This window comes from Vipera ursinii, assembly GCF_947247035.1.
Source record: "Vipera ursinii genome assembly, chromosome: 2".
Lineage (NCBI taxonomy): Eukaryota > Metazoa > Chordata > Lepidosauria > Squamata > Viperidae > Vipera > Vipera ursinii.
This window is the reverse complement of record NC_139513.1, coordinates 28,098,714-28,123,581: the sequence shown is the minus strand read 5'-3', so window position 1 is coordinate 28,123,581 and position 24,868 is coordinate 28,098,714. Positions and strand designations below refer to the sequence as shown.

Genomic DNA, 24,868 nt, shown 5'->3' with positions numbered 1-24,868 from the left:
GATGTGCATGCAGGAAGGCAATAAAAACACGACGCATAATCTTACTAAATACCTTTTACTTACAAAAATATAACAACTAAATATATGTTATAAAGAGAGCTAGCTAACTACATCCTAACGTAACAGACAGTAACAGCAAAGTGAAACACAATAAAGAAATAACTCTGGGAACTTTTTCTAGACATGCGCACTAAACAGACTGAAACCATAATATAACTAGTCATATGGGATTCACTATGGTTACCAGATAAGTTATCACCACAGGTGCAGAGAGCAGGGGAAATGTACAGTTAGAAATGAACTTTCTGACGAACAAAAAAAAACGTGCAGTGACAAGTTATCTCTCTAGTAAATGTCATACCCACGTAGCTTTTCCTTGTTTTCACAAGGAAAAAAAACACCATCAGGGGAGCAAGAGAGAGAGACATATACATATAATTCACATATTGCTCAATTTCATAACATGTATTTCAAGCAGGGGTCCTTGGTGCTCTCTGAGCTTGGTTGTTTTCTTGCAGACGTTTCATTGCCTAAACTAGGTAATATCATATAGCATTGATGATGTTACCTAGTTTGGGTAATGAAATGTCTGCAAGAAAACAACCAAGCTCAGAGAGCATCAAGGACACCTCATTTTGACCCTGAGCTACAAATATTCTCCTTTATTGGTACATAACAGAATCAACTTGCTCACAAAATAAGCAAGTTTGTATGTTACTGATTTTACTATTTTCAAAGCAGAATTTGAATGGTTTCTGCAAGGAATCTGGTTAAATGTTAAACAATATGAACCCTATACGCTCTTAGATGGCATTCTAAGTAATTTAGTATCTGTGCCAGGAAGATAGAAATACAATATACGAAGTAGTTGTGCTGACATGAATTGGCTCTGCTTTTCAAATAAAAAAACAGCTGCTGATTGTGTCCAATCTGCTTTAAGGATTACATCTAGAATAGCACATGGCATTTGTTCCCACTGGAAAGAATGATAAAGTGAGAACTCTTTTGCCACCTAATGGTAAACTTTATTGTAGGTTAGCTGTTTAACATGTGAGTTGAAGATACAGAAGACATTTGTATTTTCTGTGCTAAAAATGTCAAGATTTTGTAGCTGCAAATTATTTGCCCAATGCAGCACACCCAGTGCTTTTTTTGTAAAAGAAAAAGGTGCCGGAACTCACACGTTATACAACCTGCCTTGCCTACCCTACAAGGTTCCATCCAAAAAAGGTGCCGGAACTCCGTTCTGAGCGTTCTATGAGAAAAAAAGCCCTGAGCACACCTGTCACATTTAATTATATTTGGCTACGTTGCTCCCCCCTCCCCCCCCAAGAGCAATCAGACCAAATCTTTAGTAGTCAATATCTTAAGGCAATCTTTTCTCAATCTTGGCAACTTTAGGATGTCTGGACTTCAATTACCAGAATTCCCCAGCCAGTGTGCTTGAATTTGCTAAGGTTGAGAAAAGATATACAGATGGAGCTGCCGGAACATGAATAGATGAGGCTGAGATAGCCAGTTTTGTATCATATATACATTTACTCTGTGAGTAACCCACTTGTCCATCAATTCCATATTGGATAACACTGCAAAGTAAACATCCAAAGTTTGTGGAAACTCCACGGATATTGGATAGGATGGGGGAAAAAACTGCCTCCTTTCACTGTCTTGTTTCACTGTAATTGGGAGTTGATTGAAAAAAGGGGGGAAAGATTGTGACTAGAATAGTCATTTTGCATCCTCTAGTCTGAACACCCATTTATATTCACATTGTGTATGTACATTAGCATAGCATAGTACATTCACGGCATGCTAAACCAAGGTTTAACAATGGATTATTGAATGAAATAGAGTTGGCTATTACACAAATTATATTAGAATATGGCTTAATGTGATGCATGAACCCAGGAGAGAATCGCTGCTGGGAAACAGGAGGGGAGAAACCACTGTTTCAATATCCATTTTGTTTGTGAACTTCTGTGAAAAGAGAAAAGATGGACAAGGCAGAGTTTTAATTTGATCTAATCTGTATCTTTTTATAGAAACTCCATTGAATTAAATGGGACTTCCTTTTAAGCAACTACTGTATTAAGGCCTTGCAAACCATTCAAGGTTCACCCCACCAAGTGTGCTGGTGTGATCAAAGGAGCAGTTTCTTTGAAATCAGAGAAACCACCTCCTCTCAAAGGCTTGCGGTAGTGCTTGCAGAATACAGAATAACAAAGCTGGAAGGGACTTTGGAGGGCTTCTAGTCCAACCCTCTGCTCAAGCAGGAAACCCTATACCAGGGGTAGGCAACCTTGGCTCTTTCATGACTCGTGGACTTCAAGTCCCAGAATTCCTGAGCCAGCATGGCTCAGCTTGGAAACCTCTCCCTTTCCCCTCAGCATAGCTGGCTCAGGAATTCTGGGAGTTGAAGTCCACGAGTCATAAAAGAGCCAAGGTTGCCTACCCCTGCTCTATACTATTCTGGACAAATGGCTGTCCAATCTCTTCTTAAAAACCTCTAGAGATGGAGCACCCACAACTATTAGAGACAAGCACTGGTTAATTGTTTTTGCTCTCAGGAAATTTCTCCTTAGTTCTAGCTTGGATCTCTCCTTGATAAGTTTCCATTGTCCTGTCCACAGGTGTTTTGGAGAATAGATTGGACACCCTCTTCTCTATGACATTCCCTCAAATATTGGAAGACTGCTATCATGTTACTCCTTGTCCTTCTTTTCGTTGGCTATACATACTGCTCCTGCAAGCATTCATGTTTTAGCCTCCAGACCCCTAATCATCTTTATTGCTCTTCTCTGGACCTTTTCTAGTCCCAACATCTTTGTACCAAAACTGGATGCTTCAGGGACCTTTCCAGGCCATTTGTGTGTGTGCATGTGTAGTCACAAGGCTCCCTTGGGAACTGAAGGGGGAAAAATAGCTATGTAAGTGCATGCATGTAACATTGTCCTAGAGGCTCTCAATAGCCATGCCTGGGCTTATGAAGGAGATAGTCGCCCAGTGCTTTGTGGAAGGAGCCTTCACTCTTGCTCATGGACTTCATAAGATTCTCATTCAAACGTTGTCACAGCTCTGGTGTGTGTACAATTGAGCAGAATTTACCAGGCTTCTAAATAAAAATGTAGAAGTTATTTATTCCTCCACCCTCCCCATCCTGGAACTATTTCAAGGAATGTCCTTCATGTAAGTGATGCTCTGACTTTTGCTGATCCTAGCTAGGGAGGCAGCTGTGTTCTTCCTGCTTGGAGTGCCAGTATGCCAACAACTGAAATTTAAGACTTCAGATTTAAACATTGGAATGGCCACAGCGGTGTACCCCAAAATAATTGAATAAACACCTGAGTTTATGAAATACATTCAACATAAGCCATACTTTAGAAATCACATTGGCTGAGTTCACAGAACACAATTGGTAAGTTCACATAGTATTCTTCATGTAACCATTGTTTACTCAATCTCATTTTCTGGATTTGCATGACCCAGTTGATTGACTGATGACCATAAACTGACCATGAATCATAAATTGCATTGGTTGAAATTGCATCATTTGCTAGGCTGAAACGTGTTTAGCTAGTTTATGGTTCAACGTATCATGCAATTAAGTGTAGTTAAAATCACTTTTATTTGGTTACTTGATGTAGCTGGCTGACAGGCCGTACTCAGCGTGTGGTCCTCAATGGAACTGCATCTACATGAAAGGAAGTGTGTAGTGGGGTGCCCCAGGGCTCTGTTCTGGGCCCAGTGCTCTTCAACATCTTCATCAACGATTTGGATGAGGGGATAGATGGGGAACTCATCAAATTTGCAGATGACACCAAGCTGGCAGGAATAGCCAATACTCCAGAAGATAGGCTTAAGATACAGGAGGATCTGGACAGACTCGAACACTGGGCACTATCTAACAAAATGAAATTCAATTGTGAAAAAAGTAAGGTTCTGCATTTAGGCAGGAAAAATCAAATGCACAGGTATAGTATAGGTGGTACCTTGCTCGATAGTAGTAACTGTGAGAGGGATCTCGGAGTCCTAGTGGACAATCACTTAAATATGAGCCAGCAGTGTGCTGCAGCTGCCAAAAAAGCCAACACAGTGCTAGGCTGCATTAACAGAGGGATAGAATCAAGATCAAGTGAAGTACTAATACCACTTTACAATGCCTTGGTAAGGCCACACCTGGAATACTGCATCCAGTTTTGGTCACCACGATGTAAAAAAGATGTCGAGACTCTAGAAAGAGTACAGAGAAGAGCAACAAAGATGATTGGGGGACTGGAGGCTAAAACATATAGGGAACGGTTGCTAGAATTGGGTATGTGTAGTTTAATGAAGAGAAGGGTGAGGGGTGACATGATAGCAGTGTTCCAATATCTCAGGGGCTGCCACAAAGAAGAGGGAGCCAAGCTATTCTCCAAAGCACCTGAAAGCAGGAGAAGAAGCAATGGATGGAAACTAGTCAAGGAGAGAAGCAACCTAGAACTAAGGAGAAACTTCTTGACGGTTAGAACAACTAACCAGTGGAACAACCTGCCTCCAGAAGCTGTGACTGCTCCAACACTGGAAGTTTTTAAGAAGAGACTGGACAGCCATTTGTATAGGGTTTCCTGCCTTAGCAGGGGGTTGGACTAGATGACCTCCAAGGTCCCTTCCAACTTTATATTATTATTATTATTATTATTATTATTATTATTATTATTATTATTATTATTATTATTATTATTATTCCCGAGAATTGTCACTCTGAAAGGGCACCTGTACGCCATCTTTGGATATGATGGCTAAGACTTTGGGAAGTGTACCCATGTTGTTGTTAGTTGTGAAGTCATGTCCGACTCATCGTGACCCCATGGGCAGCGTTCCTCCAGGCCTTCCTGTCCTCTACCATCTTCTGGAGTCCATTTAGGCTCACACCTACTGCTTCAGTGACTCCATCCAGCCACCTCATTCTCTGTCGTCCCCTTCTTCTCTTGCCCTCAACCTTTCCCAGCGTTAGGCTCTTCTCCAGTGAGTCCTTCCTTCTCATTAGGTGGCTAAAGTATTTGAGTTTCAACTTCAGGATCTGGCCTTCTAAAGAGCAGTCAGGTTTATCTCCTCTAGGACTGACCGGTTTGATCGCCTTGCAGTCCAAGGGATTCGTAGGAGTCTTCTCCAGCACTATAAGTTCAAAAGTGTACCCATAGTCCAATACTTATGGAGGAGGAGGATCAGGAAAAACCAAGATTTTTGTTCACCCAACGTGCTTACTACCTACGTTAGTGATCCTTGGTTATGTTTCCTCTAGCTTAGCATGTTTTGCAAAACTAGCCCATTTGGTGAAAAGTTCAGTGTGTTGTGCAAACTATCCAATAGCCAGCTTAAGCATGCATGAATATGGAAGAATCTCTACCAAACCTAAGTTTAAAGCAAAGCTTAAACACTATTCCATGCTAACGCGTGGTTTTAGTCCCAATATTGAGACTTTACCATTCCTGTGATTTTTGGGAGGACTCGACGCTTCCAAAGAGTTTAAGGTTTATTAAATTTATATGCCGCCCTTCTCCCTGAGGACTCAGGGCAGCTCACAACAATAAAAAGTTAAAAAGATATAAATACAAAAATTAAAAGAGAATTAAACAATATAAGAAATAAGAACAATTTAAACCAGGGGTCTTCAAACTTGGCCCTTTTAGGACTTGTGGACTTCAACTCCCAGAATTCCTCAGCCAGCAAAGCTGGCTGAGGAATTCTGGGAGTTGAAGTCCACAAGTCCTAAAAGGGCCAAGTTTGAAGACCCCTGATTTAAACCAATAAAAAACCAAATTTAAAAACTACAATCAAAACACACCTAAGGGCCGGACTCTTGTTAATACCCCCTTCCCTTCCCATTTCATTCCATTAATTCACGGCACCCTACATTTCTTTTATAAGGCCGATCGCTTTGAAGCTGACGGAAAAAGAGCGTCTATCGCCTACTACACCGCCACGTCCAAGAGGTTCAGCCCATCGGCCCTCTTCGCTCCGGCCAGCGTTGCCTTTCGACCTTTTTAACTCCCCCGGGCCCGACGCTCTAGGCTGGGCTTCTTGCGTTTCTCATCCTGCCATTTCTAGCGGCGGAAGCGACGCTCCGCGAGGGACCGGAGCTTCCGGTCCTCAAGCCATAGTGGGCCGGCTAGAGATGGAGAAGCTTGGGGGAAGGTGATTTTTTTTGTTGTTGTTGTCGTTCCCTTCTCCTTTTTCCTCGCTCCGGGTTACACCCGCTTTGGTCGGCGGGGCAGCGGCCGAGGCTCTCGCTCTGAGGCGCGGCTGAAGGGGCGTCCGGTCCCGCCCGGCCTTCTCCCCACTTTGGGTGAGCGCGCAGAGAAAGGGAGCCGGGCCTTGTTTACATGGAGGGAGGGGGGAATGGAGGAGGCTCTCCCTTTCCTGGGGCTGCGGCTCCCTTTCGTGGAATTGCAGGCGGGCTAATTGCGGGACAGATGTGGCCCTAGTTCCCCCTGCTTTGACTCCCGGAGCTGGAGGCCGAAGGAGGAGTTGGGAAAGCCGGGTAGCAGTTGGGGGAGAGGGGGAGGGAGGCTGGGACAAATCGCTGATTCTCAACGTATCCAAATTAAACAGAATTTTGCGAAAAGAAGATTATTTGGGGAGGGGGGGGGAAGTGATGGTGGGAAAAACCAGTTGTGGGATAGAGCTGGGGTGTTGTTGTTGTTGTTTTTAAAATCATGCGGTAACTTTCTACCCAGAAAAGATTCACATCGCTTCTATAGTTGTCCGAGTGACATTTAATAATAATAAGAGTAAAATTCTAAATGAGGGTAAAAAAATTGCCCTATAATTCTTAGCTGCTTTGTCTGCTTACCGCGAAGTTGAGTTACTGTGATATCCGTGTAACCTTGCTTTCAAATGAGGTGCAAATGCAACTGCTGCTTAAAAAGTGTAGACTACTAGGCAATAAATGTAATGGTGAAGAGTTAAATTAATTTTAAAATGTGCCACAATGGTATTCTGAACTCTTAATCCGCCATTTTTCTGCACTAGCACAATTTGCAACGTGGTGTGGGGCAATTTTCTTCTTCCAGATGAACTTTGACTTGGCAAAAAAAGTTCAGAATGCTCCAAATTTTGTGCCAGGATTGCTTTTGTGAGCTTTCTTGTTGCAACTAACTGCTATTCAGCTAAGTGTCATTACTTTTATAATTTCTTTAAAGAATTTGCTGGTTGCGAACTTACTGAATGCGTAAGAAGATGGGTGACTACAGTGAGAACTGCTACAATAAAAAGTTATTGATTTAATTTTAATGCAGCAGGCTATTTTGTTGAAATGGTTCATCTGACTTTTTAAATTAGTCTTGGCTTTATACTTTAAAAACTAGTTATTTCAAAATATAGTATTTCTGGACAACGTTTTTTGGATGAATACTACGTTATCTACTATAGTATACAAGTTCTTTGATAACACAACTATAGTTTTTAAACAAAGTTGATTCAAAATGGTGCTAGCCAAAGAGAGGCGAAGAGATTTAATTATTAACAGCATTTCCTGTTGCTGTTCAGCCAAAAAAGGATCCTAGGGCATTTTACAGGAATTTATTGTGTAAATATTTGTGCACACAAAATTACACTTTTCTTTTCGCTGCATTGAGACATTATAAATTGGGTTTCTTGCTCTGCGAGAGATTTTAAAATAAAAGCAAATGCTGATTAAATGCACTATGGTGTACCAGAAAGTACATCCATCCTTCCAAGGAAAGTTCAGTGTTACTGTAACACACAAAAGCAAGAATCTTAGATGCTTGAAATGAACAAATTTAATATTTTATAACCTTTCATGGTATTTCCTGGGTTCATCAACAGCTTAAATATATCAGGGGGAAGGAATGATGAAGAGGAGCACAAAATAAAGCATGCTGCCTTATATTTTAGATTAAAAATATAGTCTGAATGTAAAGTTAAAAGAAAATCTGGCAGGCACCAATAGGCATTCAAAAACTGCAAGAACAGTAGTGAATGTCATTAAGAAATCTTCCAACTATGTATTTAAAGGATATTTTGAATACCAGTGGGTGTTATATAACTTAATAGTTAATAATGAGGAATATTAAATGCCTCAAATGCATTTTTGTGGTTGTGGTAAATCTTTTGAGTTTACAAATAGTCCAGAAAACTGTAGCTGGAGATTTTAATTTAATTTTGCATTGGAATAATATTTTAAGGGGGAAAATGGCTAGCTGACAGCACTGAAATGTTTTTCATGGAAACAACTGGGAATTGTTGGTGAATAGATAGGTACAATTAAATCCCAATGAATAGAATTATACTTTTTATCAGCCCTACATGGCATGTTTCAATATGGAACCATTTCTTTAAACTTCTTTGCAATTCAAAGTTTGATCAAACAGATGCAGTGGAAACAGGAAAATAAACACAGTAAACTATTGCCTTCTTGTTTGAGATTTGAAAAGTAAGATTCTTTGAGAATACTTCATAGTAACTTACAATGAAATTCTCAATTTATGGCATTTTGGTATTGTGTAGATGTAGAGCGGATGATTTTTTTAATGCAATAAATCTTCTAGAGTGCCCATTCAGTGAATTTAGATATACCAATACATTTTAGATATTACTGAAACAAATGACATCTAGAAAGGTCCTTGGATTTACATGAGATAGCGATAAGTATAAAAAAATGCAAGGACTTCTGTTTGTTATCCATGCATAAGGAATCCTTTTTCAAAAGAGCCCCTACCATTATCAAATTATGAGACACACACAAGTTATTTTGAAAAGTCTTCAAATATGTAAAACAATCCTATAGACATGGATATTACTAGATGGAGTATACATACTTTGTATTGACTATATTATTGGTAGAAAAAAGTAGAAAAGTACAATTGTAATAACAAAGATATGGTCAGAAGCTGACTATCATACCAAAATTTGTGCAAATTCTACATAAAAATTATAATGGAAAAAGAAAGCCAGCCAATTGTCACAATATAATCTTGAGCGTATCACCACAATTTTCAAAGAGAACATCAGGAATAACTTTGAAGTCCTGAACCTCATTGATAGGGAACCATGGAATGAAGTCAAAAAAAGTTATTAAGATTGACTATAAAAAGGGACTGCCAAAACCTGAGAAACAACAGAAAATCTCAGAACAAATAGTGAGAAATATTGCAAAGTCAATCTGATAGGGATTCCAATCTCAAATTGGTAAGTTAAAGGATGCCAGTGGGCAGATAGTAACTGTCAACAACTGCAATCAACGAAGAAAAGAAAACAAAAATGTTTGACTTGGGTTTTGTTTTTTTTATTCTTTTTACTATTTTTTTGTCTTTCTCAGTTTGCATCAGCAATATTGCTTGTTTCTCATTAATTCCCCTAAAACCTGCCTGTACTTTATTTTCAGCCTGTACACTGATTACAATGACTCAAGCTACATACTTAAAAAACACCCACACACATAGAGTCGCACACATTAGTGCATTAGTGTGTGTTCCCTGGTTGTGTCCATCAGTAGGATGGTTGTTGTAGGCTAGATATTATTACTATCCAAGTGGTAAGAAGTTAAACTTTAAAGATGTTAATATATTATTGAATTATATCCCCAGATATGAAGGGCATTGGATAGTCTTGGGTTGTGGTAAAAGCAATTATATGGACCGTACCACACCCGTATATAGGAATGTTCAAAGGTCATGCATCAAATGAGTAAAGGAATATTTTGAAGAAAATGCCACCAATTCAATGTAATTTATAATTGGGCCCTGATTTTTCATACATCTTTTGTATTCTTTAGAGGAGCAAAGTGGACTCTAAAAATTGCTTTAATGAAATGTGTCAGCTCTTAGCCTTTGAACTAGCTCTTCTTGGCACAGATGCAAAATTGAAGAATGGGCTTTCTTATAGTCTAGATTTAATCTGTGTTCAAAAACTGAATCGCAGTGATTTATATAGTCATGCCGTTACTATTTTAACCATTATTGTAAACTGCAGAAATGTTATCCTATTATATTGTTGCAAGCCTATTTTAGATTTATAAGTTGTGTTTAAGTATAATTTTAGGCATTCAGGTTTTGTTGAATAGTATGGAATGAAGTTAACTTATTTATTTAACTTAGTAAAATACAGTTTAGATGTTATGTTGAGAACTCTGGGCCCATCATACATAATCAGTGGTAATTAGCAACATTAAAATTTAGTAATTAAGCCCTTGCTTGTAGTTTCAGATGAACACACATTGTTGTGAGAGAAAGTAATGTTCACAGTTAACGTAATATTCTTCCCATGTAAAATATCACCTAGTTTTAAATTAATCTTTTGCAACAGAATTCTATGCTTTGGAAGTTACAGGTAAATTTTATCCTGTTCTCCCTTCCCTTCTACTTGGGTTTATTACTTAGATTTCATTGCCAGGCCCAGACAGAAATGTAAGAGAAACCCAGTTTAAGTTACTGCAACTTCTGTGTGAAGACAGGAGATAACCTATATGAGTGAAAATGTAGACTGAGACAGGTTTTAAACTCTTGAATACTTTCAGTGTGGATGGTATAAAGTATTTTGTGTGACAGTCTTGAATTACTTAATGAAGGAATATAATATTGATATGCTGAGATTTTCTTACCATATATTTCTTACCACACATATATGAAAATGTAATATCAACATTTCTGAGGCATCGACTTGTCTTTGGTTGTATAGAATATTTTAATTTTCCCTCAGAATAGCCATAGTATGGATGAGCCTGTTTCTTTGTTATGCTTAGGTTAATTTGGGATGTCATGAGGGTTCTCACCTGTTCTCACTATTTTTTTTATTTTATGTTTTAATTTTGGCTGGTTTCTTCCTGTTTTTTTCCTGCTAGCCACCAAGCATCATACATGTGTTTAATACACATTTAGATGTATTAAATGCCTTTTAAAAATAAGTGTGCTATATTCTAATCCTTTTGTAAAACTGAATTGAGTAAAAAAGGCAAACCACACAGTGAATAGATAACATAGGTTTTAGTTATCTATTCAATGCATAGTTTTTCTCCCCTCCCCCCAGTAATCTATACTTATGACTAGATGCAACATCTTTAAGATTAATTTATGAATAAGCATTTATGAGGGATATCTTGAAAAATATTGATACTACCAGTGAGGACAATGATACATCCAGAATTAATTAACCAGACAGATTGCCTGTCTTGGAATGACACAACCAGTCCTGTCTACAACAAGGTCAGTTCTTGGTAAAACATACTTTCATTTGGACATAGTGTCTACTTTTAGAGAGAGAGCTTGGCAGCCTTATTATTTGGTAATCTGGTGGCAGAAATATCTTAAGAGCCTCTTGTTCAAAATTGCTAACATACCCACTTCTGTTTATGGTCACTTCTGTTTTACATTACTGAGGGTGGAGTACTCTGGGCTTGTCTTTAAGTCATTTTGAAAGTTCAGTTGTCTGGCATATCATGGTCAAACTCTTTCAGGAGATGTAGCAAAGATGCATATTGCACACAGATCCTTGCATAAAGAAATATTTGAAACTCTTTTTGAAGTGACAACCTTAATCCTTTAGGTTTTACATGGTTAGAAAGAACGCTTTCTTTAATATTTTCTACCTTTAAGCTCATCCAAGTAGACTGTATGGGCATTGCTGCTATCAGATTCTGCTATGTGACATCCAAGGCTTATGGCTTCCCAGTAGAGCAGGCATGTCAAACTCGCGACGTCACGTGACGTTGCGCGACGTAGCAGAGCTTTTTCCCCATTGCCGGCAATGGGGTGGGCGTGGTTTTGTTGTGACGCATCCGGCCCATGGGCCGGCAGTTTGACACCCCTGCAGTAGAGGCATTCTTCCTTCTGGCCAGCCATAACGTGGTTTTTTAAAAAAAAAATTAGGGAAACTGCTTAGAAAGCTTTTTCTTGTTACACATGTAACTGGAGCCAGCTTGTATAGGTGATCATATTATAAAAATACCGATATACTCTGTTGATACTTTCAATTAAGGAATTTTATGGTATATGTATGCTTTTTGGCATGATGATTTTTTTTTTTGGTTTTGCTGGGAAGCAGGATACTTACCTAATAATTAGAAAGCAGCCTAAATTATTCAGAGAATGAGGAACTGAGTCACTGCATCACACTACAGTATGGATTTTTGTAGCAGCACTGCAAGTACTGTTACCCCAACATTTTCAGTAATTTCCTATGTAATGGGTTTAATGAGGAAGGAACAAAAAAATTAGATTATCATAGTTAAAAGAGTATTAGTAAACGAACAGGAGTTTGATTAAGGATCCCTGTTTGGATGCAGAAATAATATAGCTACAGCTAGTTTTTTTTTTAAATAAAAGAATGATGATGTATGTCAGATATAAATACTGATTCTTTTAAATTGAATTCCCCGTAGGAATTAAATTGCTGTTAAGATTCTTTGTTTATTAATCAGACTTGCAAATGTTTTTCCCACTCCCTTCTTTCCTCGTATGTTCAATTTAGGTGGCAAAAAAGTCAGATGAAGTCCAAAGAACGATAGTACTGTACTGTAAAACCAGAAACTGTCATAGCTCACTTGCCTGGTGGTCTGGCAGAGCATTAAGATGTCTGTGGACATGAACAGCCAGGGTTCTGACAGCAATGAGGAGGACTACGATCCAAACTGTGATGAGGAAGAAGATGAAGATCCTGGGGACATTGAGGGTTACTATGAAGGGGTTGCCAATGACGTGGAGCAGCAAGGAGCAGATTCCTTTGATCCGGAGGAATATCAGTTTACCTGTTTGACTTACAAGGAGTCGGAGAGTACCCTGAATGAACACATGGTCCGCTTGGCTTCTGCATTAAAGGTAAGGAGTTCTGCAATATTTGATGAAAGTGCCCTTTTTATTGTTGCCCTTTATTGTTCCAAATAAAAATGCCATATCCAATTCTTTTGTTGATTAGGAAGCTTTGTTATATATTTTTATTTTTTATTTAATTTTAATTCCATTTATATCCCGCCCTTCTCTGAAGACTCAGGGCGGCTTACAAGCTTAGCAGTAGCCTTCATTCTATGTATATGCCTGCTTATTAGGGCTTTCACACACACCCCCAAGTGGTATTATTACAAAGTCAGCTTATTGCCCCCAACAATCTGGGTCCTCATTTTACCTACCTGGGAAGGATGGAAGGCTGAGTCAACCTTGAGCCTGGTGGGATGCGAACCTGCACTAATTGCAGGCAGCTGGTGTTACTTAAGGAGGCATTAGCCCACTGCTCCACCAAGGCTCCTTTATAGAGAAAGGAGTGTGTGATTCACCTATCCCTCATAACTGCTCTACAAGATTTGAGACCCAATCTGGTGACATTCTCTTCCCTTGGTGTATCTATATCTATATCTATATCTATCTATCTTCGAGCTCTCTGGCCCAGGCTGAGAATTTTAATTTTAATTTTAATTGGGGGCTTTTACCTTTTCAGGGACTGTTGTAATTTTTTTAATCGTTTTTAACTTTTGTATTTCTTGTTTTAATTACCCTGTAAACCACCCTGAGTCCTTCGGGAAAGGGCGATATACAAATCTAAATAAATAAATAAATCTATCTATCTATCTATCTATCTATCTATCTATCTATCTATCTATCTATCCCTTCTTATTGAATTGATTTGGATCTCTAAAATAACAAAAGAGGAAGCTGCTTCAAGGAATAAAGGGAAGTGTTCCTTTGTTTTCTGCCTTGCTTCTTATGAAATGATTTTGAATCGGGCTGTTGTGTTTACCATGCTTTGGGTAAAAGTGACTGACTGAAGCCAAATAAGATTGTGATTCATTAACATGGATGTTAGGGAAATTGGCGATGGGCCAATTAGGTTTGAACCAGCAGTTAAAATAGAGTTTATTATTTATGCTGAGTCCAGAATTTAAATGTAGAATAAAAAAGACATACCAATGGAAGAGCCCTTGGTGCTCTCTGAGCTTGGTTGTTTTTTTTAACAGATGTTTCATTACCCAACTGGGTAACATCATCAGTGCTAGAAGGGAATGGGGTTAAGAAATAAATATTCCATTCCAACCTGTATAAATAGGAATTAATCCTTTTGATTGTGTTTTGCATTACCGAAGAGGCCTTTATGTAACTAGCAACCATTGTAAGTCTTAGTTACTATCCTTAATAGCACTTATCTCCACTTTGATCTCTAGTCTAGAAATTATAGAAAATTACACAAAAAGAAACCCAAAATGCTGTGCAAATTGAATTAAGGGTAAATTAAATTCTGAGCCATGGGGAAATAAAATGCATAAACATTATTATTATTATTTATTATTTATTTAATTTATATACCGCCCTTCTCTCAAGAGACTCAGGGCGGTTAACAGGGCAATACGTAAAAGACAAATACAAAAGTTAAAATTATTAAAACATGATTAAACAATGCCCATAGTACAAATTTAAAATTAAAGTCATAATAACAAACCCACCCCGTCCCATCAGGCCAGGCCCGCTTCCTTAAAGAGATGGGTTTTAAGGTCGCGCCGGAAGGAGCGGAGGTCGGGCGCCATCCGGAGCTCTACCGGAAGATGGTTCCATAAATCCGGTGCACCCACAGAGAACGCCCTCCCCCTGGGGGCCACCAGTCGGCATTCTTTGACCGGCGGCACCCTGAGGAGGCCCTCTCTGTGGGAGCATACTGGGCGGAGGGAAGTTGACGCCGGCTGCAGGTGCTCCCATTAGGAGTTCCAATCTGCCAATAAGATATTTTGTTATATGTTTTAAGAAGTAATAATAATGGTGTGTTTTAAACAAAGCAAAGTGACAATACAACCTCATAGTTACTATACAGGTAGTCATAGCTGTCTCCTGCTGACGATTAATTGTCCTCTAAGAAAAAAGATAATTTTTAGCAAACTAAACTAAAAATAGCAATAGTCTGTAAGTATTTGTGAGAACTTGATTAATCAATAAACAACATCTTGTTGCAGCAAGCACTCAAAATAATATTTTTTTTAAAAATTGCTGCCTCTGTTTGGTACTTTCGCTGATGAATCTGACACTATAGAGCTGTGGTTGGCCTAGTGGTTAGAATGCAGCACTGCAGGCTAATTCACTACTCACTACAGGAGTTCGATTCTGAGCAGCTCAAGGTTGACTCAGCCTTCCATCCTTCCAAGGTTGGTAAAATGAGGACCCAGATTGTTGGCAATATGCTGACTCTGTAAACCACTTAAGAGAGAGCTGTAAGGCACTGTGAAGCGGTATATAAGTCTAAGTGCTATTGCTATTGTCTTAACACATTGTAATAACTTGCCATGAACCTTTACAAACACCAATAGCTGAATTTCTTATCACTAAGTTTTGTATTGTAGAAAATAATTTTGTTACATCTCCAATTATTTTATCTGAATTTAAAATATCATTAAATTAAATGGACTAAATGCAATTATGCTTCACCAAATGCTGGGAAATTAATCAAGAAATAGTTAAGGTGTGTGTCGCTTGCTTTCCAGTAAGAGTAACTTTTTGAATGTTCTCTGATGTTGGCTTAAGTGCTATGGTAATTTTCCTCTCAAGATTCATGTTGCTACTCTTAGTTTATTTGCCTATCAGCAGTTGTGTCTGTTTACCAGTTCTCCCTGCTGTTTGGGACAGTTGATATTCTCTACAAGACAGTTTCAAAGTTGTCCTTGTCTATCATTGAGTTATTAATATGCTCACCTCAGCAGGAAGGAGGATGATACATGTCTTGTGAAAACTAAAAGAAATTCAGTCTGAAAAAGTTTATGCAATTAGAGAATTGTTTTAGCCTGCTGTTTGTTTTTTCTGTTATCCGGAAAAGATGTTTGCAAAGTCAAAGGCTAATTTAACAAGAAAAGGCTAATTAACAACATCTACTCCTGTTAAATTGTACTTGAGATATTCTCTTATAAGTAGCCTACTGAGAATCCTGGAATTCGCTAAGTCGGAGTTGGAGTCCCCACAGACCAGATAGTCTTGTTTCAAGGAAAGATCTAATTGTTTTTGCCTGAGCTAGACAGCTATTCCACTGACTTTCAAAGCATTCTTTATACTTTTAAGTCTCAAGCTTGCTATGTGATATGCGGTGTCACGTTTTGTAAAACAAATTTGTATAGCATTGGAGTCTAGGCTGGTTTTTTGACAAGTGTTGGTATAATTCCATCAGAAGGACCTAAGTTGGTCAGCCACGTACACTACAGATTTGAAATGTGATGCAATTTCTTCACCGGAATGAGGAAATCAGCCATACCCAAAATATTATTTTCTTTGTTGTTGCTCTGATTCATGGATCCTTTCAAGGTTCCGGCTTTTAGGCTTTGCTGAAAACTCATTTTGTAGCTGTTGAGGTTAGTAGTGCACAAAGAGGAGAATTATCTGAATGACATGTCAATATTTCTGCAAGGAGATTGTGGTAGTCTGTCATTTATCTCTACCACGGAAGCCTCAATATCATTTTTTTAAAAAAAAAAGAATCCAAAACATGTTTATTCTTCAAAAGAATCTATGTCTTTCAGAAAAAAAAGTTGTACACTCTTGAAATGGTGGGGAATCACACTATTCCAATCCCCCATCTAGCCCCAATTTTCATAAGAGAAACTTGTTAATCTTACCATAGATCCTTAGAAAAGTAGGAAAGTTTTAAATAGATGTCATGTAAATCATCCAGAATCTTGGGATGGGCAATGTACAAATTAAAATTATAGGGATATCAAATTGCATTTGCGATTGGTAATTGGAAGAATGCAGTTATCTTTACCCAATTTCAGATTTTAAAAACCCAACAGGAACCACTAAAGGATTAATTAGTTAAATGTGCTGAAAAAGGATTTGGCAAATTTCTGATTGAAAAAGGACAAGAGTTGAAAATGAGTATTCCATATCTTCCCTGAGTATCCCTTTAAGTCAGGGGTGTCACTCAATTTCATTGAGGGCCGCATCAGCATTGCGGTTGCCCTCAGGGGGCCAGGTGGGTGTGGCCTGGGTAGGCGTGGCCTACTGGGTGGGCGTGGCTAGAGTGCATATGGCCTACTGGGTGGGCGTGGCCAGCTCTACATCGTTGGCATCAAGGGTGCCTATGGGGGCCTGGGCAGGAGTGGGACAGATCTGAGGGTCTCTGGCAGGAGGAGGGTCTCTGGGCCAGGGCCAAGGTAGCGGGGGCCATTCCCTCACTGTTTCCAGGATGGATTTGCGGGCCACATGAAACCACTTTGCGGGCCGGATCTGGCCCCAGGGCCTTGTGTTTGACATGCTTGCTTTAACTCTTTTTATTTAACATACCTAATAGAATTGCTATTTGAAATTAAAAAGTTCTTATTGTTTCCCTTAATGTTTTCATCTGCACTTCTCAAAATTATTATTGACCACATACTTTTGCCTATCAGGGTTTGCGCTTTTAGTTCTTTTCATTGTTTCATTGTATTCCACTGTTTGAAGAAATCATCTTAAATTGTGCAGCTTCATGAATACTACTAGAAAACCATTCTGACCTTTTCCTGGACTTGATTGATCTTTCTATATTACGTGATAAATTCTAAATGCAATTATTGCTTTAGACAATCTGTAGACACTATAAAGAGATCTGGATTTCTTGTTTTCTGTTTTTCTTTTTTTAATCAGTCTCCTAATTTTTTAGGTGTTTTCCCCAAGGTAAACATATTTAACTGTGTGGGTCCCAGCTGTCAGCTTCTGAATTTCATGTGTTTTAAATCAGGGGTCTTCAAACTTGGCCCTTTTAGGACTTGTGGACTTCAACTCCCAGAAATCCTCAGCTAGCCATGCTGGCTGAGGAATTCTGGGAGTTGAAGTCCACAAGTCCTAAAAGGGCCAAGTTTGAAGACCCCTGATTTACATTTTACAATATTACAGATAGTTTCCTGTTCTACAATGCTTACATCTCAGTCTAAATTACGGTCATATCTTTGGTTGTTTGCCCTCTGGCTGACTCCAGGACTGACTAGGTATTTTGTGGAAATCAATCATTTAGTTATTTATTGTGCATAGATGGGCCCAGTCTGCACGAAGATAACTGAAACCCACCATTATTATACGAACATTTCCTATGCATCCTATGCATCTAACTCTTTTTTCACCATCTCGGAATCATTCTCATTGATTACTGTCACTCGATGGTCATTCAACAGATCGTCGTTTTGATTAGCTGGGCCATAACAGATTTCCAGATCTAATTACGTTTGTGACCAGTACCCTGTGGTCTTCCAATATTTAAGATATTTAGGATATTAGATGTTATATGTTCTGTTACAAAAAGAGCAACAGCTTCCCCAATATGTCTTTCCTTGTCCTTTTTATATCTCTGTTTCATCGTGTTTGTTATACCTACACAACCAGGTACATTTAATTCCCTATCTTTACTCAGAGGCTTCTAGATCTGAAATAGAAACATTTATACATCGTGTACTTTTTCGGATGGTTTGACGTGAACCTTACGTTTTGTGCTATGTTTTAATTATTTATTTAAAAGATTTGTGTGGTTGCCTATCTTGTGCCACACAATTCTGGATGGCTAGCAAAAGCAATAAAAACAAATGAAACAATAGAACAAATACAAAAAAAGAAAGAAAACAAGAAAAAACAGGAACCTAAAACATAGCTATATCCATTCAATATTTTATGACATCTTGAAAGTTTTATGGCTCACCGATGACTTAATGCAGTGTTTTTCAACCTTTTTTGGGCAAAGGCACACTTGTTTCATGAAAAAAATCACGAGGCACTCCACCCATTAGAAAATGTTAAAAAATTTAACTCTGTGCCTATATTGACTATATATAAAGTAATTCTCTTGAATAGGAATCAAATAAACACAAAGAAAGTATTTTATAATTACTTTTCAATTTTTCCCACGGCACACCAGGCAACATCTCGCGGCACACTAGTGTGCCGCGGAACAGTGGTTGAAAAACATTGACTTAATGTGAGGTGCATTCTGCGATACATCACTTATTTTCCAGTTTATTCTTGACTTGTTTTATTTCTGTGGCCAACTCTTTAATCGTTTGCAAACTGGGAATTAACTAGATGAGTCATAATTACTTTGCTCATTTGCAAAATCTTTTCTAGCTTCTTCAGCAAACGTGGTTAAACGTTCCCTGAATTTGTCTGCAGTGGAAATACAGCTAGTTTTTAGGAAAAACAGGTGGCCAGTTTTAAGAATAAGTGGCACACTATTTACAGAGCATCAGAGAAAGTGCTCAGGAGAAAGTAGGTCGGTCATACATCAAGACAGTGACACAAATTAAATGGTTAAAACAAAGGAAAATTAATGTTATACAAGGGCCAAGTCAACATCCTGACCTGAATTCTTCAGAAATGTTGTGCAAGGACTTGAAGCCTGCAATTCATACAAGGAAACCCCCCAACATTTTCCTTATATCTGTTGTAGTAAAAACAGACACAAACAGGTTTAATTTTTTTTTTCTGTAGTCTTTTTCAGTTTTTGGGGTTTTAACTTCTGTCATCCAATATTATCCTGTTTTTTATGTTTTTAAATTATTGTTAGTAATTGTCTAATTAGATAATTTCTTTTAGCATTTTGAAATTTTTACTTCCAATATTTCTTTAAGGGCAAGCCTTTATTCTCATGGTTTTTGTGTATTATTAGACAATGTTTCTGATCTCTTGAGAAAGTCTTTTGTCTATTGGCTTCCTTTTTACTTAGCACTTCCTAGCCTCTATATCAGGGGTGTCAAACTCAAATTTCATTGAGGGCCGCATCAGCATTGGGGTTGCCCTCAGGAGGCCGGGTGGGTATGGCCAGGGTGGGTGCGGCCTACTGCTTGGGCGTGGCTAGAGGGTGTGGCCTACTGGGTGGGCGTGGCCAGCTCTACATCGTTGGCATCAAGGGTGCCTATGGGGGCCTGGGCAGGAGTGGGACAGATCTGAGGGTCTCTGGGCCAGGGCCAAGGCACTGGGGGCCGTTCCCTCACTCTTTCCAGGATGGCTTTGTGGGCCGGATCTGGCCCCCCCGGGCCTTGTGTTTGACATGTCTCCTCTATATCATCTTTCCTGATCTATAGTATTTATTACCACAAAGTTTCTATTACTGTGATCTTTTAGTTATTTGGGAATGATGTCACCCTTTTAATCTCTTTTAAAAAGAATCTTCATATTTCCCCCCTTGTTTAGTTCCCCTCACCTCAGATATTAGGTGTTCATTTCATTGAAAATTTTCAGATACTACAAGTTTCAAGTTGCTTCTTTTATGATGCGCTGTAATTGCTGTAATCTTTAAAAACAGTTTTAGAATTGAGCACAAAAAGCAATACATAAATACTGGTTAAGTAGCTGGAAAAGGAGCAGCATAGATTCTCTATTTTGCAATTTAGCTTAGTGGACCCTTACTGCATTTGCCATGCATCAGGCCTGTGGAGAAAAATGGAAATATCAGCTTTTTAGATGAAGATAATCATCCAATCATCATTTACTGCTATTCAACTGTAAATCAAGATGATGCCAGTTCTTAGTGTTTTTTATTAATCAAGTTTTGCAATCCTCTGCACAATGATAGGTGATCTGGACTACCCAGGCCATCTGTAAGTATTCTGTGATACAAATCATTTTGTATGGATTCAGTAGTACAGATGGTCCTTAACTTACAACCTTTTGTTTAATGGCTGTTCTAAGTTATGATGGCATTGGAAAAATGACTAGTCTTTGCACTCACGACCATCACAGAATCCCCATGTTCACATGATCAAAATTCAGGCACTTGATAACTGGCACGTATTTATTATGCTTGCATCATCCCTGGGTCCTTTGTTTGCTATTGGCAGCCTTCCCAGTGAAGGAAGCCAGATTCACCTAACAACCATATGATTCACTTAACGGCTATGATTCCAATTGTAATCATAAGGTTTATCTGTATCTTCAGATGCTAAATAACCTATTGTACGAGGGCAATTCAGAAATAAACCCCTGTTTGGTTATCAGTGACAGATACAGAACTTTTATTATTCACATTAGAAAACTACAACATTGCATTACTTTTTGACATAATTGCCAGTCAAATTGAGGCACTTGTCATAACGTCTTACAAGCTTTGAAATTCCTTAGTAGTAATCGCTCAGTGCCAAATATGGGCTATGGGGGGATCAAAAACATCCCCATGGAACTGCTTCAAAAGTTCTTGGGCGCGTCTAGCGGTGTGCGGGTGAGCATTATCGTGAACCAACCCCATACTGGAAGTGGTGCCATAGAAAATCCTGACAAATGTGAAGATGCCAAAGGAGTACTGCTTGTGAAGTGCATGGAGTGTGGTTCGACCACCAATTCAGTATTCCACTGTGAAACATTACGAAAACTCAGATGAGCCATTCCTAACAAGCATCAGGGCATGCTGACTTCCGGTGTGGTGTTGGTTCACGATAATGCTCACCCGCACACCGCTAGATGCACCCAAGAACTTTTGAGTGTCTGTTATTGATAACCAAACAGAAGTTTATTTCCGAATTGCCCTCCTATAATGAATACATATTTGACTGTCAGGTCATTTGTATTAATAAGCATCATTATTTATTAGGGTAGTTGCTTATCAGAGGCAACCTTAATTTCTGGCTATAAAATATGTGAATTGCTTCAGTTTGTATTCTTCTGCATGCATAATTTTTCTGAAGCTTTTCTGGAAGCTTTTTTAAAATTCAGAATAGTGGGGGATAACGGAGAAACCTCAGTAGCAGTCCTTGGTAGTAGTAGAGTTACAGGACTGCCTGGCACTCATTAGACTTTCCCCTGCCGCTCAGAGGACAAGACACTTCTTTGAAAATCATTTTTGGAGTGACAAATGTTGTGCTTTCATGGTATTTGTGTTCCAGATCTTGAATGTACTAAACACGTTTTCAATTTCACCATAGGGGTACGATTTGATAGTGTATTTTTTGAATTCTGATATTATAAAACATAATTTCTGATATTGTCCCCTTTATTCAGCTGCTTAAGTACAATTTCCCTAGCTTTTGAAAAACAAATTGTTAGCAATTCCCTCAGAGGTGACCACGTTACTACACAGCTAATAGTTCTTCTAGTGATCAGGTGCAGTAATTCTGTACTCAGCTCTTTACCTAGTTCTTCTAATTCTGGTCTATTGTACCTTAAGCATTGAGTCATGTCATTTTTGCAAATTTTGCATCTTCTGGATAGTTATTTTGCATTTTGTATTTATCACAGATTTTTGCATTAACTCTATTCCACAGTAATAAGTACTCAGAATACAATTAAAGTGAAAGAGATGACATAGTGACGAATAATGAAAAAAAGTTACACAGTGCTAGATATTGGCCATTTGTGAAGGAGCTATGATGTCATATGTGCTAGATATATTTGCTCTTTTTGGGAACAGATTGGAGTTGCTTAACCATACAGAATCCATGATTTCCAGTTTGACATGCACTGAGCCGTAAACCATGATTTACAAAGCACAAATACCGGATTCCATACTGTGTTAAGCCAAGCAAAACTATATTGCTTACTGTGAATGCTGTCCATGAACAGCTGGACTGTGTTGCAGTTTGACGTGAGATAGGAATCTTCTCTGGTGAATCTTCTCTCCCAGTTATTAATAGATAAAAGGTTCAAAGCACAAGGCAGCCCAAATGTTATTCAGTGGAACTTCCATCCTTCTTTATTGTTTTTCCAGCTGCATAGATCTGAAAAGAACTGAAGTCCAAATATACTGTATATGGTGAGCCACCTGCCACTTATCTCTAAAGTAAATCCTAAATAGGAAAAAAAAGAACAATATTCATATTGTTTACAGAAGGCAGACTTTGGGCTTCCTTTTAGTGCTAAAATTTTGAAATTGGAATGAACAACGTACACTCTCGGATGGCAGATAAGTTTTATTCCGATATGAAACTGAAAAGCATAGTGCATAAAAGAAAAACAATAAACAGGAAGGGATCCTCAACTTTCCTCAAAACATTTCTCAAATTGCGAAACATAAATGTAGTTGCAGGCCATGCGTGTTTTATAATTCTACTATTCATAAATTCATTTTTTTCTTTCTCTCCCCTCAGGTATCTCACGCAGTAGCTAAACTTGTATTAGTTAGCTTCCATTGGCAAATCTCAGAAATTTTGGAAAGGTAAGCATATGACCTTTGATATGTGCAAATCACCTTTGATGCTTTACAACGAAAGCAGGCACAAATATTGTTTCTCTTGTTAGATTCTTGTAAAAAATATTTTAAAAACCCACCATATGTTTGGATCAGAACCATGGTAAAATACCTCTGTTCATTCTCCTAACTTTATGGACTTGCTTGTAAGGTTGCCCTAGTGCAGGAGTAGGCAACCTTGGCTCTTTTATGACTCGTGGACTTCAACTCCCAGAATTGAATATGCTGGCTCAGGAATTCTGGGAGTTGAAATCCATGAGTCATAAAAGAGCCAAGGTTGCCTACCCCTGCCCTAGTGAAATCTATAATGTGGATTAGTCCCAGAAATGAATTGAGTGAGAAAAATGACAAAGACTTATTGCCTTATGTTTAGGATTTTGAAAAATGAATTCAGTTTATGTATAGGCAGTCCTCACTGACCACAATTGGGACTGGGAATTTTGTCACTGTGTGGTCATAAAGTGAAATGTGACCATTGAATGAACCTTTATTGTCAAAGTACAACTATGTGTACATTGAGATTAGCTGAGCTTCCCTTTGTGCTCCAACCCCCCAACACACAGTGACAACAAACCCTCCATCTTACTACACCATGTGAACCAACTACACCACACACCGGCCTCCCAAGTCAATTCTGCATAAAATTCACAAAAATATTTCTCATTCAAAAGCCTAGTAGCCCACGGATAAAAGCTGTTTTTTCAGCCTGTTGGTGCGGCTGGCTATACTCCTATATCTCCTACCCGATGGTAGGAGAGTAAAGAGATACCATCCAGGGTGTGAGGCATTATTTCCAGCTGTGGCCATGAGGCGAATCATCACAGGTAGTCAAGCACAACGTGACTGCAAATTGCAACTTCCTGCCAATTTCCCCATTGACTTTGCTTGTTGGAAACTGGCTGTGAAAGTCGCAAATGGCCATCATGTGATTGCAGGACACTTTTGTGACCATTGTAAATGCATGCTGGTTGCCAAACACCCAAACTGTAGTCAGGTGATTGCAGGTATACTGCGACAATGACAACTTTGAGGACCTGTCGCAAAGCACTGTTGGTCAGCACTGTTATAATTTTGAACGGTCACTGAATGGGTGGACAGTAAGCAAGGACTATCTCTACTGTCTTTATAGCTAAAGGGCATTAAAAGTCATCTGACCCTTTATGGTGGATGAATGTAACATCACTGGCTATACCTTCCACCATCCTGAGGTTTTGATGCGCAGCTCTTTCTTCATCCGCCATCAGAATTGGGTAGCAAATCACACCGTTACATTTTGTAACAAGCTGGGTTTGAGAATAGTATTGGATCTGCTAAGATTGGAATTGGAAACTGACCACTGAAAAATACTTAGACTGGCATAATAACACAAAAAATGTGCCTGTGTATACATCTCTCTCTCTCTCTCTCCCTGACTGACAACTCTTCTGTAACAGAACTGTTGTTCTTGCTATGTCCCCATCTTCTGCTACTTCTGTACCCATTTTCGGAGTGTAGCCCTACAACACTGAATTATGATCTCAGCTGAAAACAAGATTACTGCCTTTGTTGTGCAGCATTTTGCTCAATACCGGTAATTCTTCACTATCTCTTAAAATACCTTTACTTTGGAACTTGTGTTTAAGAGTATTTCCAACTTCATGGGATTCTTCAACTGATCTCATTTTTGGAAATGTCCAATCCATGGATTGGTGACCTTTTTTTAAAATTGATGTAATATGTACTGGTGGCAATACCTGTTCTGTTCCAGCCTACTACCGGCCCTGCAGAAATGTCAGGG

The 24,868-nt window shown here is 38.7% G+C and overlaps 1 protein-coding gene across 3 annotated transcripts in view; it reads left to right on the top strand.

Moving 5' to 3' along the window:
- Nucleotides 1-6,113: 6,113 nt before the first annotated feature.
- ARIH2 (ariadne RBR E3 ubiquitin protein ligase 2) overlaps nt 6,114-24,868 on the top strand; it is a 38,339-nt gene continuing 19,584 nt past the window's right edge. For 2 of the 3 annotated variants that reach the window (XM_083354820.1, XM_083354818.1), the window contains exons 1-3: nt 6,114-6,174; nt 12,466-12,812; nt 22,991-23,058. In XM_083354820.1, the coding sequence (XP_083210946.1) occupies nt 12,567-12,812; nt 22,991-23,058 (314 nt within the window). In that variant the 5' untranslated portion in view covers nt 6,114-6,174; nt 12,466-12,566. Of the gene's footprint in view, nt 6,326-12,465; nt 12,813-22,990; nt 23,059-24,868 lie in introns of all 3 variants that reach the window. The other variant, XM_083354819.1, reaches the window with a different exon arrangement.